General features: G+C 37.9%; 2 protein-coding genes across 3 annotated transcripts; both read right to left on the minus strand.

Moving 5' to 3' along the window:
* Nucleotides 1-394: 394 nt before the first annotated feature.
* LOC110699066 (protein MIZU-KUSSEI 1) lies at nucleotides 395-2,296 on the minus strand. The gene has a single exon (XM_021876558.1). It carries the CDS (start codon nucleotides 2,077-2,079, stop codon nucleotides 1,339-1,341), a length of 741 nt encoding a protein of 246 aa, XP_021732250.1. The 5' UTR covers nucleotides 2,080-2,296; the 3' UTR covers nucleotides 395-1,338.
* Nucleotides 2,297-3,817: 1,521 nt separating this feature from the next.
* LOC110699067 (germin-like protein) lies at nucleotides 3,818-15,528 on the minus strand. 2 transcript variants are annotated; one of them, XM_021876560.1, is made up of 3 exons: nucleotides 15,521-15,528; nucleotides 10,088-10,197; nucleotides 3,818-4,402 (listed from the first exon to the last, which is right to left on the minus strand). In XM_021876560.1, the coding sequence occupies exons 1-3, from the start codon at nucleotides 15,526-15,528 to the stop codon at nucleotides 3,855-3,857; spliced, it is 666 nt and encodes a 221-aa protein (XP_021732252.1). In that variant the 3' UTR covers nucleotides 3,818-3,854. The 2 variants fall into 2 exon arrangements, with proteins under 2 accessions (XP_021732252.1, XP_021732251.1); XM_021876559.1 differs by lacking the exon at nucleotides 15,521-15,528 and having other exon boundaries at nucleotides 10,088-10,211.
* Nucleotides 15,529-15,877: the final 349 nt, after the last annotated feature.

Below are 15,877 nucleotides of genomic sequence, written 5' to 3' on the forward strand. Positions count from 1 at the left end.
GGTGTCAGACCTATATCTTTGGACTGATTGAACTCTCATATGTTTTTTTGCAATAGTTGGTGCCTTACATGAGGAATGTGTAGAAACTTAAGGTGCAGGAAATATATGCATGCAACCCTGCACAATGCTGTTGCTTTGGATTTATTCAGTAATACTTCTAAGCATCACGTATCAAATGACTAATGAGCAATGTACCAAAGTTCTTTTTCATTACATGATCATAATTTCTTAGGCTCATGATAAGAATTAGTAAGGGTGGCAACGGAACGAAACTAAACCGGATCCTGCTAGATTCGGACCATACTTGTTTTAAGGATATTCATCAGGATCCACGAGTCCAAAATTTCACACGGATCCACATGTAATTTGTTTTCTTTAAAAAATTTATAGTTTCTATAATTTTGTTTGTACAAAAGGAGCTATTACTATTATTTTTCTACAATAATAAATACTATAAGTAATTAAAGTTTAATTCATACAAAAATAAACAAAATAATTAATGCTAGAGAAACTTATAAGTATATACGTATTTATATTATAAAAGTCAAACAAATTACTCCGTACTAGAGAAACATACGCGTGTGAAAAAAAAAGGGTATATAATAGCTATACCATAATGGCCTAATGTTACATCCTACTTATCTGGTCTTACAGCCCAACGCGTGTAAAATCACCCTATCACTATCAAAAGCCACCACAAGTACTCTATAAAAATTAAAATATATCCTCTGCTCATTCATACTTACTCATTTTTACTTTTACGTTATTTACTAACCCTCCTTTAATCGTCTTTTGTAAATAATATATAAAAACATATTTACGTGAAATCTTGATAAAATCGTCTTAACTACGGAGAATTAAAGTTATTGATGATAAAAATTGTGCCATAACAATCACGAATTCACCATAAATAAAACATATCAAGTAAAAACAAATGAAGAAAGTAGGAATCTATATAGTTTAACATTGGATGAATACTAAAAGCAATGATTTCCTCACTTAATCAACAATGTGCTTTCATGCATCTTCTGCATTGTATGAGCTTTCAATTATTACAATACATCATCAATCTCTTTTCCTATTACCAATCAATCTTTTACATACAAACATACCAAAACACTCTAATTCCCATCATCAATCAATTAGACTATCTTTTACAAGAATTATAAGAGAAAAAAAAAAGTTACAATTAAAAGAATTAAAGAAAGAAGTCACGACTCACGACCCCATAAAGTAACAAGTCTAAGTCGCAAGAAAACGCATAGTTTTCAAGCACCTTTCTCTCTAGAAAACGGAGCCAAGTAAAAAAAGTTAGTACCGAAAATACCCCTAATAGAATTATGAGACAGAAGAAGAAGAAGACCTGAGCAAGAAAACACTGAGCTCTTGAGCCGGGCCATCATCCGGGCTGATCAAATGAAAGGACTGAGAATTGGCACCTCCAACAACCCATTCATAATTGGCCCTCATATACATGAATTCTTGAATTACTCCAGCACCCACTGTAATACTCTCCATCTTCTTCAACATTTCTCGGGTTTCTTGATTGGGCTTTCGTCGGGCCGCGAACCCGACCCGTCTTCCGTTGCAGAAAGCGCTCCAAACAGGGACTTGATGAAGTGGGCAAGAGCTGAATTCCAAGCTGCTGCACTCCAAAGCAATACGAAGGAGCCCGCTTCGCATTTCTTGAACCAGGCTTCGAGTGGAGAGAGAAAGTTCTAGAAGGAGAGATGGTTTCGGAGAGAGACGGTTCAGTTGCACGCAAAACCAGACGTGGGACTGGGACTGGGACCCACCTCGCTGCCCGAAGAAGGTGCAGATTACCATCGATTTCGAAGGCCGCGGTGGTGCTGCCATTTCGGAAAACACAATGTTGTTGTCGTTGTCGTCGTCGTCGTCGAAAGAATCATGAGTTTTGTAAATGTCGAAGAGAATGTCGTCTCTTAAAGAGGTGCTCAGTCGTTTCTTGGTGGTGGTGGTGGTGGTAGTGGCGGCGGCGGTGGTGGCGGAGGTGGTGGGTGCGGTTGTCACGGTGAAGCAGCCGAGGAGCATACGACGGAGGAATTCTATTTTTGACATATTTTGGTTGAGGAGAGAGAATTTGGGTGAGTACAATTTTGAGTTTGGGAAATAGAGGAATGAATAGTAATTACGACTTCAGTTTAATTGGGTATATATAGAACAAAGGGCGGGAAATTCTTGCACTCAGGTCTTGCTAGTTTACTGTGTAGATTTTGTAGTCAGCGATTTGAGTTTAGTAATCAATAATCATGTACTATATCGGATTTGACATAAAAAGTCTAATCGTTGCAATAATTTATAACAGGGGATACATTAATAATTTTACTGGACCAATTTTACCTCTTACGGCTTAAGCTTGGTGCAGACGGAGTACTACAAATTTCATGTTATGCTACGAGTCGTATTACTGTGGTCTAATGGGAGAGTATACAAGTACAAAGGCTTGATAAAATTCCAACTCATAAATTGTAGTGATGTAGCAATGCATGAACGCAAGGTTGAGGAACTATCTGCCTTCAACTCTGCATAATGTTGTTAGTTGTTACATACTCCGTATGATATATTCAGTAATATTGCTAAGCACATAAATGACTTTGTACACTATATGGTCATATTGTCATCAGCTCATGATAAAAAATACATCTTCAAATCATAGTGTTAGTAGTGACTGGTGATCCCCTACCTCCTGTACTAATACATATAAAAATGGAAGAAATTAAATTTGCTGAAACACACGGATTTGGGAAGACAGAAACATACTAAACTGTCAGTCAGCCACAGTTTATGATTGGATGCTCGCGTTGAGGCAAAAGCTAAGACTCAAATAAAAAGGAGTGTTTCATCTTGGACTTGACAAATTTGGTGCTCATACAAAGGTCCCATTCCGATGAAATGTGCACATTCTGATAGGAAGTTATTAAGCAAGGCTATTATGTTAGAGGAAATACTCAGAGAATTCTCAAGGCTACTCAGGCAGATGGTTCCATAGCAGGGACAAAAATAATAGGCCAATCACTTTGATAGTTTAATTGAGCTGATGGAAAACATCGGCCTAATTAAGATAAAATCTGTAATATTAATTCATCTGTAGAAAGGATGTAATAATATTATTGCTGGAGAGATCTAATTTAGTTGATTTGATCTAAAGATTTAGCTTAGACCTCAAACTAAGGCTAATTGAGATTGGTTTTTTGCACCTAATGCTTCAAAAACATTAGTTTAAAACAGGAATAATTTTCTTCTTTGGAATGCATCAAGTGTAACTGAAAATGTCTTGTATAGGTATAATACACAAAATGTACATGAAACAGCAGATTATTGAGTGTACGCCGATGATTTAGTCCAACTTGTGTAGTAGTGATCTGGTAAAGTTCCCATCTCAGTCTACTTTTTAAGGGAGCAAAAAGCAATGGTGTTTCTCAAATAATCTGTTATCAGGAAAGTCCTCTGTTTCACTGATGTCAACCTTATCTATTACATGATTTACATCACACAAACAACTTATGATTTCTTATTTCATTGATTTAAATAAGTTTCATAGAAATGAGTTGAAAACATTGGATGTTATCAGAAAAAAATACATGTAAGTTCACAAAGTTGAAAGTTGTACCAAAACATAAAAGGCAATCACTCATTCTTTCCTATGACATATTATAGATACAATTCAATAATCATTTTAATAACATTATTTTTCACTATATATTTTTATGTTGGATAATACAAAGAAATATTTTACTTTACTTGTATAATACAAAGGATTCTTTTATTAAATCAAAACTGTGTAACTGTGTTATTAATCAGCAACTATAAAAAGAAAAAAGAAAATTAAGAGCTCATCGCAAACTCTGGATTTGCTTGATGACATTAGCATCAAGCTGAAAGGCCTTGGAAAGAACATCAACCGAGATAGGTGCTTCAGACCGAAAAACAGCGTTACCAACAGTGACCACACCTGGATTCTGGCTACTCAAAGCAGAAAGGGAAAACGCAGGAGTTTTGCCAACATTGAGCTGAAAGTGAACGAGACCTTGTGGGAACACAAACACGTCTCCCTTTTTGAGAACCTTGGTAAAGAGCTTGTTTGCACTATTATCTGCTGGGTTAGAGGTAACAAAACCAACATAAATGGTACCCTCCATCACTGTGAAAACCTCAGTGGCACGGGGGTGTGTGTGGGGAGCAACAAGGCCATATGGTGCAAAGTCGAGCCTAGCAAGTGATATGCCAAGGGTGTTGAGTCCTGGCAATTGTGCTGCAGCCACTGGAGTGACAGCTGAGCCAAGCATATTGTCGGTATTACCAGGTTTGTCTAGGCCGTTTTTGAAGAAATCGTCTGCTGTGACTGCCATTGGATTCTTGCAGAATAGCCCATTTACAAACACTGCAGATATTTACAGAACGATAAGTGATTGTGTTAATGCTGTTTATGCTAAATTTCGTCAAGTAGGATTTGATGTGGGATACGGGCTACGGATCAACTAAATTAAAATAAGGGAACATTAGATGCGAAAAGTAAATGACGGAAAAATAAAGAAAGAGAGGGGAGACATGATATGGTGACGCGGAAAACCCCAATGAAGGTGGGTAAAAACCGCGGGTGGCAATGAGGCCACCAATCCACTATAATGCGGGCATAAAGCCAATAATTACAAGTACAATGTGTATTTTACATTTGATAACATAAAAGTGTACAAGTAAATGTATGTACATTAGGTGTAGGACTAACGCAGTACGACAAGGAGATTGATTAGGTGCATTATTATGGGTAGAAATGTATCCTTGCAAGATTATACAAAGGCTTAAAATATAGTAGCAAGGAAGGAGTGTTTGTAGTGGAATGATGATGTGGAGAATAGATGAAATTACCGTAGGAGTTCATGGGTATTTTCGGAGGTTTGGCAGGAGGTGGATCAAAATGGTTTTTTTTTGTCAGTGGCTAATGGATGATGCCTCATGGGAGGAACTTGTTCTCTATTTATAGAGCTTTCCGTATGTAGACAATAGACGGTTGGAGAAGGATGAGGATGCCCTCCATGAAAATAGGAAATAGCGGTTATTCAATCTTTACTTGGTCTTTCAATAAATGTAGACGGTTTGGAGTACACATACGTGCAACAACTTTAATTGACTTCTTCTTAGTGGTAGATATTCTCTCCATGACTTTAGGAAGCATCCATAACCATCTTGACTCGGTCTTGTATATCTTGGTCTTGAATGTCAACGTCGGTCAACAGTTGTACAAAATGTCCCATAACAATAGCCCCCATTTTCTTAGTTGGAGTACGGCAACAACTAGGAAAATTATGCTCACTTTAATTTTGACTTCGTCTTCATTTTGATGTTTGTGTCATTACCTTTGTGTCTTGACTCTTGATGCCTTCGTCGTGGGTCTTTTTAGAGCTCATAATTTGTTCATATGTAGCTTAAGTTGCTGCTATATCAATGTCAATGATGTAATTGGACGTTGTTCGTCGAGTCGAAAGCTAGTGTCAACTTTGGAAGCAAGTGTCGTCGATGACGGACGAAAGATGGTCGTCGACGGACAGAAGCATATGTCGTCGACGAATGAATGATGGTCGTCGACGGGAGGAAGTTGATGTTGTCAACGGACGGAAGGCGGTCGTCGACGGATGGAAGGCGGTGTCGTTGACGGACGGAAGCCGATGTCGTCGACGGACGGAAGGCGGTGTCGTCGATGGACGGAAGACGATGTCGTCGACGGACGGAGGCTAATATCATCGACAGACGAAAGCTGATCGTCGACGGACAAAATTTGATGTCGTCGACGTCGGAAGGACTTTGTCGGTGTTGAACGTTGGTTGTGATAATGGTTACGACGTTAGTCGGAGATTGTCAACAAATAATGAACTGGCTACAAGGCCAAAATAGGTGATTCGGGTGCTAAAACCGTTGAAGAAAGAGACGATGTCTGTGTACACTGGCGATAAAGCCAAATCTCGAATGTTGTAACATAGATTAAGTACTTGGACAATTAGATGATAGAATTACTTTAAATATGAATAATAATTATAGAAAGACAATAAATATACTTACTTTTGATCCTGCATCAACATGTCGTTAGAGGATAATATAATAATTCATTAATATGAAAGACATTAAATTAAACTAAACCTGTTGATGATAGTGATGTTGCTTTAGGGTCGCTCAATCCGAGGGTAGAGCAATTGAATCGTTGTCATTATAGAAATAACCACGATGATACGTTAGCTCTTTGTTATGACCTATGGTGTCGAACTCGGCCCATTTAGGCGACAAAAACTCTTTTCAACATGGTGTTTGGCGACGAGGCCGCATATGTAATTTGAATGCAATCAATAAGTGATTTCTTAATGTGTTAACTCATTTTATGGCGTTAAAGACATCGGAAAACTTTGTTGCGATGTCCGACATTAAGTTTGTTGGATGTATTTAGTGTTCACACTTGGTGTCACAACCAAGTGGCGCTTTCGTCATAATAAATTCAGGCGTCAAGGCCATTAACATTTCAAACATTTTCTTTGTACGGAGATAACATTCGATTGCTTTGTCTTGCACTTTAAAAGTTTAAAGTACAAAATTTATTGTATGTGATAACTTTTGTAACATCGTTGAGAACAAAGACTTGTGAGCAAATATAATCATTGCATGACTTTGTATCAGAGGGTAAACTCTAACGTAGTTCCAGAGCTGCTGACATTGGACATTATGTGTCTATGTTACCGATGCATGACAAAAATAATTTAAATTAGAGAACAAAAAATAAATGTTTCATAGACAAAATATTGAAGACATGCAAATAAATAAAAGAATGTTTTTCTAAAACGATTTTTTATCGACACTAACGATACTCTACATGCTTATGACTTTTGTAGACTTAAGACACTGTATGTGCTTTAGGACTTGCTCGTTTTGCAGTGTTTCGTTTGTCAATATGATCAATCGTTACGACCAATCCTTTCGTTGTACTTTTGAAGAATAACTTTAAAAAAGTTAATACTATCGTTGTATGGCCATCATTGCATTGTGCGCCAATACCCCTTGCGCCTTGGCGTTTGACGCTGAACACTGAGGATTAAACTGGTAGTTCAGGTACCGGGCGTTTGGCGTCTGACACGAAGGTCTATTTATCCCGGGATTCGTTTGCTACGATGTTCTTTTGAGCGGCAGTTTTCCTCATCCCTTTTGGAGATGTCAGTGTAACTAACGCCTTTGTGAGTAACCGTTGTTTGGAGCTTTGGTCATGAACTTTTTTCCTTTGACACCTTCGTTCGTTGTATTTTTTGTGTCGTCATGACCCTTGATCATAATTATCTGATGTTCCGATCCTTTGTCAATGTCGCTACAACTTGCTGGTGTGACCCTTGGTTGTTATCGCTATAACATTGAAGTTCCCTATTCACACATGTCGTCATGATCTTTGTTTACGTCATCATCTTCATGGCGTCGAGGTGTATGATGTTTTCATACATAATATTGAAATCGTTAAGCTTAATCTTGGCGTCGAGTAGCCTGTTCATCATCACTCTAAATACTAATGTCGGATTTTTGCATTAAGTCATAAATAAATTGAAAATATGAATTGTAAACGATGCGTAAAAAGATTTAGATATTGCATATCACGTTGATTCATAAACCAAGATGTAACCACATGTTTCATCACAAGAATTACTGATAATCAATTAATAAAAATAAGTAAGCCAAATGTCGAAAACATACATTAACTATGTGTATTACTACATCAACAAAGATGATAGACATAACAAGTAAAACTTTAAGGCGGTAGAATCATGTCAATGACAATGCTAATTAGAAAATCAAAGTAATAAAACGTTTATGAAGATGACCAATGGAAATAGAAATAAATACTTTAAGCTAGGCAACAAATTAAAGAGCATGATCATGACAGTATAAATGTAAAAACTAAAAACGATAATGTGGTGTACCTCAATAGTGTCGGTGACTACCATGGTTTGTGACAAGATTGATGGAATTCGACATACATTTTAAATAATAGAAAGTTACCTTGATAAGAATTGATGTTATTTAAATCGAGCCCCCAATGTTGGATCACTCGGGAAGATTAAATCAGGTTTAGCCCCCCGATGTCACATTCTAGATTGGTGAATTATCGTCAACTTTGTTGTTGTCGACGACAATACTCCGATGTCACAATCAATTAACGTTATAAATCTCCACATGTAACCTTACTTTATCTAAAAATACGCTTGGTACGACATAAATTAGTTATGATAAAATATAAAAATTTAAGCGCTACATAAGCTAATGTCATGAGTTATAAAAGTCAGTGAAATTATTTTTAGAATCGAATAGTCTTTAGTAATAAATCTGAATTTTGCATTTAGGCAAAAGCTTACTTGCATTGTCGTTTAAAGCTACATTTGTCTTTAATGTTGTCGTCACTGACTGATGATATTAGGCTGCTGACGACGTTACTAACTGGTGTCGTCGAAACTGATTGACGTCGTCGTCGACACTGGTTGTCGTCGTCGGAGCTCACTATCGTCGTCGGAACTGATTGTTGTCGTCGGAGCTGACTGTCGTCGTCGGAGCTGACTGATGTCGTCGTCGAAACTGGCTTTCGTCGTCGGAGCTGACTGATGTCGTCGTCGACACTAGCTGTCGTCGGAACTGATTGTTGTCGTCGGAATTGACTTCCGTCGAAGCTTTAATACTGTTTTATTTGGCGACAACATAGCCTAAAAATAATGTTAGTTAAACAAAAAATAATATTGTGAATGACGACAAACCCTGAATTTTTATGGCATCATGAGACCCATGACTTAAAGTAATGGTTTCCACGACGTCCTTCCCTTTAGGGTGTGACGTTTACTTCGATGGTGATGATATAGTTTGTCATAGCTTAAAGAAGACGCAAAAATAGTTAGTTAAATTAAACCACAAGGAGAAATATTACCAAAACTCTTAAGGCTGTCAAAGATAATCGCCCTTGTTGCAGCATATTGAGTTAAGTTGGCGTCGATCACCACTTCTCATCGCCGGGATCACGAACAATAATTCTTATAAAATCACTTTACTGGATTGGATATATCTTGATGATGGGAATGTGTTTAAATGTGTTTGGAAAGGAACTTTTGTAGGGGTTGATATTTCAATCTAGCTGCATCCCCACAGACGGCGCCAAATTGTTTATGCCAAATTTATGCAAGTAGGATTTGATGTGGGATACGGGCTACAGATCAACTAAATTAAAATAAGGGAACATTAGATGCGGAAAGTAAATGACGGAAAAATAAAGAAAGAGAGGGGAGACATGATATGGTGACGCGGAAAACCCCAATGAAGGTGGGTAAAAACCGCGGGTGGCAATGAGGCCACCAATCCACTATAATGCGGGCATAAAGCCAATAATTACAAGTACAATGTGTATTTTACATTTGATAACATAAAAGTGTATAAGTAAATGTATGTACATTAGGTGTAGGACTAACGCAGTACGACAAGGAGATTGATTAGGTGCATTATTATGGGTAGAAATGTATCCTTGCAAGATTATACAAAGGCTTAAAATATAGTAGCAAGGAAGGAGTGTTTGTAGTGGAATGATGATGTGGAGAATAAATGAAATTACTTTAGGAGTTCATGGGTATTTTCGGAGGTTTGGCAGGAGGTGGATCAAAATGGTTTTTTTTTGTCAGTGGCTAATGGATGATGCCTCATGGGAGGAACTTGTTCTCTATTTATAGAGCTTTCCGTATGTAGACAATAGACGATTGGAGAAGGATGAGGATGCCCTCCATGAAAATAGGAAATAGCGGTTATTCAATCTTTACTTGGTCTTTCAATAAATGTAGACGGTTTGGAGTACACATACGTGCAACAACTTTAATTGACTTCTTCTTAGTGGTAGATATTCTCTCCGTGACTTTAGGAAGCATCCATAACCATCTTGACTCGGTCTTGTATATCTTGGTCTTGAATGTCAACGTCGGTCAACAGTTGTACAAAATGTCCAATAACAAATGCTAATATGAACAGACATAAGAAGTACTAATCCTGCATGATAGGAATTAAAACTGAATCTTACAAGCATTATTCATGTCATTAGTGGCGACGCAAAAATCCTGGAGCTGTGTAGGATCAGTTGCATATGCAACAGAGAAAGTAAGGGCTGCAATGGTTAAGTAAGTGAATAATCTGTAAGCTGCCATGGTTTCCTTTCCAAATTCTGCTGCTATGAAAAGATTATTTGTGAGTTGTGAGTTGTAATGGTTCTTAGGCATTGCAAAGGTCCCTTTATATAGTTATAGATAATGCACTATTTAGGAGCTGAATTGGTCCTAAATCATGCGTATACATACTTCTATATCATGTGAAAGTGGTCGAAAGTAGACATTTAATTATGTTAACTAAGTCATATGCATGGTTTGAGTTTTGATTTTGTTATTGTTTTTAGTAGGTAAGACTTGGTAATTAATACAGTATACCCAATGTTCATGTTCAAGCATATATTACTTTACCAAGTATAAAAGTTTTTGACCTTTTGGTTTACCTACCTAAGTAATGTAATTCTTCAAGAAGGAAAAGAAAAAATAATATGGGAACGAAGTACCTAAGCAATGAAATCAGATATTAGTATATATACAGGTTGTTAAAACGGATGCAAGAAAGAACAAATTAATGAATGCGAAATTGACAAGAAAAACACACACAGATTTACGTGGTTCACCAATGATGTGTTGGCTACGTCCACGGGAAGGCGAGAGAAATACTTTTATTGATCTTGGGGAAAACAAAGTACAAAATTAGAACATATTTGAAACCAATCACGGAAAACAGATCGATTGTTTCTCAGATTTCTAATGTTATCTCTCTCAGATCTTACAGATGAGAAATACATAAGAGACTCAGATTTCTAAAAAATCACTCAACTAATAACTTAATAAGCATATGTGCGGATACAAATAACCCTAGGGTATATATATAGCACTCCGGAATAAGATAGATAGACAAGCAGAAAAAACGATGATCGTTGACCACTGACCCTCCGCGCATTGATCATAATGCCAGTGGGTATAACAGAAAACAAATAACCAGAAACAAACTCTCCTTGCCCAGATTTGCCTCCGCTAGGCACCAGATTTGCTCCATTGAGCACCAGACCGGATTAGCCCCATCGGGCACAAATTAGCCCCTAAGGGCTACTAACAGCTTCAAATAATTTGTCAGTCCAAGCAACCTTGTGACTTACTTTGCGGAACCAGTTTCGAACAAACGACTTGCTAATGCTTCTCCCCAGCATAAGCAACACCTCCCTTGGACGGCTCAGATATATCCACCTCTCCAACAAATAGCACAAAAGTTACCTTGTCTTCCCGACCTTTCCTTTGAGGAGAGTTCCTAAAGCTTACATGCCGACTAATTAAGAGCCAAACTAGGCTGACCTGATTTCATCGGCGAAGACTGTGGTGCTTCAGATTTAGACTCTGATTGTGTGTGTTGATTAGGGCTGTACAGAGTGCGGTTTAGACCGCACCAAACCGCAAATCAAACCGCAATTTTGCGGTTTGGTCGGTTTGAATATTGCAGTGCAGTTTTTTAAATTTGTCAAACCGCGGTTTGCGGTTTGGTGCGGTTTCCAAAAAAATTTAGACCAAACCGCACTTTAATTTAGTTTGCGGTTTTTATACTACATTTATTAAAAATATATAAAAGGACTAAAATATATGAGCTAATCTTTGACTATTAGTTAATTAAAGGTTTTAAAAAAGTGTTTAATATTTAAATTATAAACTAATAATTATAAAATAAAATAAATATTTTGTTTTAAAAAGAATAATTATAATTTTAATAAAATACGGTTAAACCGCACCGCACCAAACCGCATTTTGCGGTACAGTTTGGTGCGATTTATTTAAAAGTGCGGTTTGGTGCGGTTTGAAAAAATTACAAACCGCACCGTGAACACCCCTAGTGTTGACTGATATTTCCCGGACGTGGACCACCACGCCCACCTAGAGTGACTTTATGCTCCACCTATTTCTCAACACTACCACAAAAAGATGATATGACAACATCAGACTCAGAACCAGATAACGTAGAGCCTTGCAACACATACAATGTCTCTCGTTTAACACCTTTAAGGATTACCTTTGAACCCTTGTAGACATACAACCCTCCACCTTCACCTTTGAACTGAAACCTTTTCCATCTAGAAAACTAAGTGAAATCGGATTTCTCGTGACATGTGGAACATGCCTAACATTGTTCAACATACATAATTATAGAAGAGAATTAGAGAGAATTGATGATGAATGAAAACTGATTGTAGGTGAATATCCGTGAGAATTGGTGAATGAAAACGGAGTTTTTAATACGTTATTTATAGAGAAAATCAGCCAAAAAGATAAAATAAACAAAACAGAGTCTGACGCACAAAAAATAGAGCTGGCGCAAACCCTGGCTAACTGGCGCCAGGTGCCAACACTAGCGCCAGCGCCAGGCCTGGTTCCAGGCGCCAATGCCTGGAGTCAGGCGCCAAGCCTGTTTTTAACGCGTTTTCGAAAATCAGATAAGTTTTTCGTACTGGAGGATAAAATCATATAACTTCCTCGAAAATGCTATTTGATTTTGATTAAAACTCTGAAAAGTCAACAAAAGTCAATTTATCAATGCTAATTGAATTAGGAATGAAAAGAACCTTCTAGAAGAATCTAGAAGACTAAAACCATTCCTAATTGCATTAGGAATGATAAATCATATTAGGCCCTCCCCTAGATCATTGGGTCGTACATAAGGCTCAAACCGAGCCCAGTTTAGTAAATTGGCCATAACTTCCTCAATATTCATCGGAATTGGGCTTATAATATTTCGTTGGAAAGCTCTTGTCAAGCCCCATCCAACTACACTACTATTGGACCCATATCATGGACCAACCAAAATGGATTGGCTGTTTTCTTAAAATAAGTTTTCAAAAACAGAGAGAAGAGAAAAGAAATTAAAACTTATCTGCAACACTAGACTTTCCACACTTTCACTTCATTCGATTATGATTCGACGCGAAAGGTACTCATCACCGGGTTTGGTTTTGGGGAGACAAAAATGGGTGTCTATTGAAGCCCCCACTTTGACTGAGTTTGGAGAAACGCAAGTTTCGAAAACAAAAGTCAAAGTATCGATAGGGACGGAGAATGATTCAGAACGTTCTGCGATCCTAGATCATTCTTGTAACGCCGATACCTGCAGACTAGCGTTAGTTAAACAGATAAAAGAGTTAAGAAACGCGTATCTTGCACCGTCGAGCACACGTCTCTGAAAGTAATCGATTTGTTTTTTTTATGATCTCCTGCAAGCTAGAGAATGCCATCCCGCTTGAAAACCGCTACGCCTGTAACTGATTCCAATTTGGAAGATTGCTTCGCCTGAAACGATCCTCCTCCGCTATGATAATATTCCACATCCAAGGGAATACTATCGAAGATTACTTCTCTTGATACAATCCTCAATTGTTTGTGACAACTCTCCACAATCTAGGGAACGCCACCTTGCTGTTTCGATGTTCACTCATCTCTGAACAAAGAGCTTCTTTTTGACATGTTCACGCGCCTCTGAACAAAGAGCTTCATTTCTTTTTTTTTGGATATGTTCACGCGCCTTTGAACAAAGAGCTTCTTTTTTATATGATCTTCTGAATGATGTGTCCACGCGTCTCTGAACGAAGAGCTTGATAATAGGATGCCCACGCGTCTCTGAGCGAAAGAGCTTTAAAATAGGAGATCTTTGATGATATATCCACGCGTCTCTGAACAAAAGAGCTTGAATAATATGCCCACGCGTCTCTGGAGCAAAGAGCTTTAATGAAGATGTTCACGCGTCTTTGAACAAAAGAGCTTCGATGATTGAATGTTTGTTGCGATAATATTCTGAAGAAGAAATTTCCGAAGACCAACGTTTGTCGATCACTAAAGCTCGCCTGAACTTTGCTTCTGCTAAAACTAGTATGTCGGTGTTTCCGTGATGAGCCAATTCTTAGGAGCTTTAAGCTAAGTGAGACGATCTTTCATCAGGTCGACCACTTATTGTGATTGTAATCAAACTGACTACTTAATCATGTCAAATTGCTTATAGGGGCTAACTGGCGTACCAACGAAATTGTTGTATGAGGTCGAAATCACCTTTCTGAGAGGCTTCCAGCTCTATCGCTGCTGGAATATCTCTGGCGCCAAGAATTGGAGTAGGATCCTCCCTATTTCGTTGCACCTGTATTTATTTTGACTATAGAACTTTGCCAATTTCTTCAATTATCTTAGGGTTGACCTAAGGCTTAAATATCTTAGGGTTGACCTAAGGTTTAATGTTGCTTGACTCAATCGACTTGACACGACTCAAGGCATAAACTTGACTCGCTGTGATTGACTCGAGGTTGACTCGACTCAATGTGAAATGACACATGTGTTAGACTCAAATCAAAGTGATATGACACGACATGACTCAATGTATACATGACTCGTTGTGCATCGTAATGTGATCGTGCGACTCGAAAATGCAAAAAAGCAAAAATTTTCCGTCATTTTTGTGAAGGGTACCGACTTTCTCCCGAAAAAGAAAGACACGAAAAGGAAAGAATCGAAGTTTTGAAGATGCATGTTGAATGAGCTTAATCAAATGTTGTTTGATACTATCTCTCAAGGTGCAAGGATTAATCCATCCTAGGCTATCTCAACTGTTGACTCCATGATGAAAGTATTTGGGTAACTTAGGCACGGAGGCTAAGCACTTTATACTTCGTGATGCAATGACAATTATGATTAATGAGTGATTTTGATATGACAAGGCATGCTTCAATGTTAAGATTTCATGACAAAGGGTTCCTAAGGGAAATATATTTGGTCATGTATCTGTGCAGTGTGTGAAAGTGACACTAAAGCTAAGCCACAAGAGCTAAGTGTGTGGAAGGATATTATTTGTTAAAAGAGTCAAATGGTGGTGACTCTTGGGCTAGGTAAGCTAATGATGTAGGGATCAAGCCCCCAAGTCTAGCTCTAAGTGAATAGGGATGAGCATAGGATATCCCTTGATATGATCACGGTGTAAGTGTGTGAATGTGAATATGAATGCATTTTTATTACGGTCGCACCTCGATGTAAGGTTGCCTACGTATCCGTCAGGAATCAGGCCGAACGTAGCTCTAGCCGAACCTCACACAAGTGTGTGTATACCTCAAAAAGGTATTTTTAAGGGTTGTAACTTGGTTAGGCTAAAGGTTTAAAGAAGAAGGGGATAAAGGCTCAAGACCCTAGATAAGCCCCCAAGGTGTGCAACCTCGCTTTTGAATTTTTATAATTTTATGCTTGAGTTCCTACTCTTTTTTAGCTCTTTTTGCTTTAGCATTTATTTTATTTTTATAAGCGTGGGCAATCCCGATCATGCGTTCTATCACTCACTTGGCAATCATGTTTCTCAGGCACGGTACCGAGCACTCAATAAGAGACGCAATCTGAGACGTGTTCTTATCAAAGACATTTTCATATCAAAGACATTGGAACACTTGCCCTTTTGCACACTTTTATTATATATTTTTTGCTTATTTTTGCTATTTAAATCTCTTGAATTTGCTCAAGCTTTCTTTAGAATTGCAAAAGTTGCACACCATCCCATCCCAAGGTTAGGTAGATGTAGGTTGAAAAAAGAAAGGTCTATCGTTAGATGAGGCTCAAAGTGGTTTATGAAGAAAGGATTGCATATTTGAAAGGTGAAAGGAGATATGATGTGGCTACAAGGGGTGCCTTAAATCATTGGTATACCTTGTGCTTAATTCGACATGGATTTTTTTTTTTTATTTTTTTTTTGCAATATAATGAAATGATCATATATAAGG

The sequence above is a fragment of the Chenopodium quinoa genome, unplaced genomic scaffold, assembly GCF_001683475.1.
Source record: "Chenopodium quinoa cultivar QQ74 unplaced genomic scaffold, ASM168347v1, whole genome shotgun sequence".
Taxonomy (NCBI): Eukaryota; Viridiplantae; Streptophyta; class Magnoliopsida; order Caryophyllales; family Amaranthaceae; genus Chenopodium; species Chenopodium quinoa.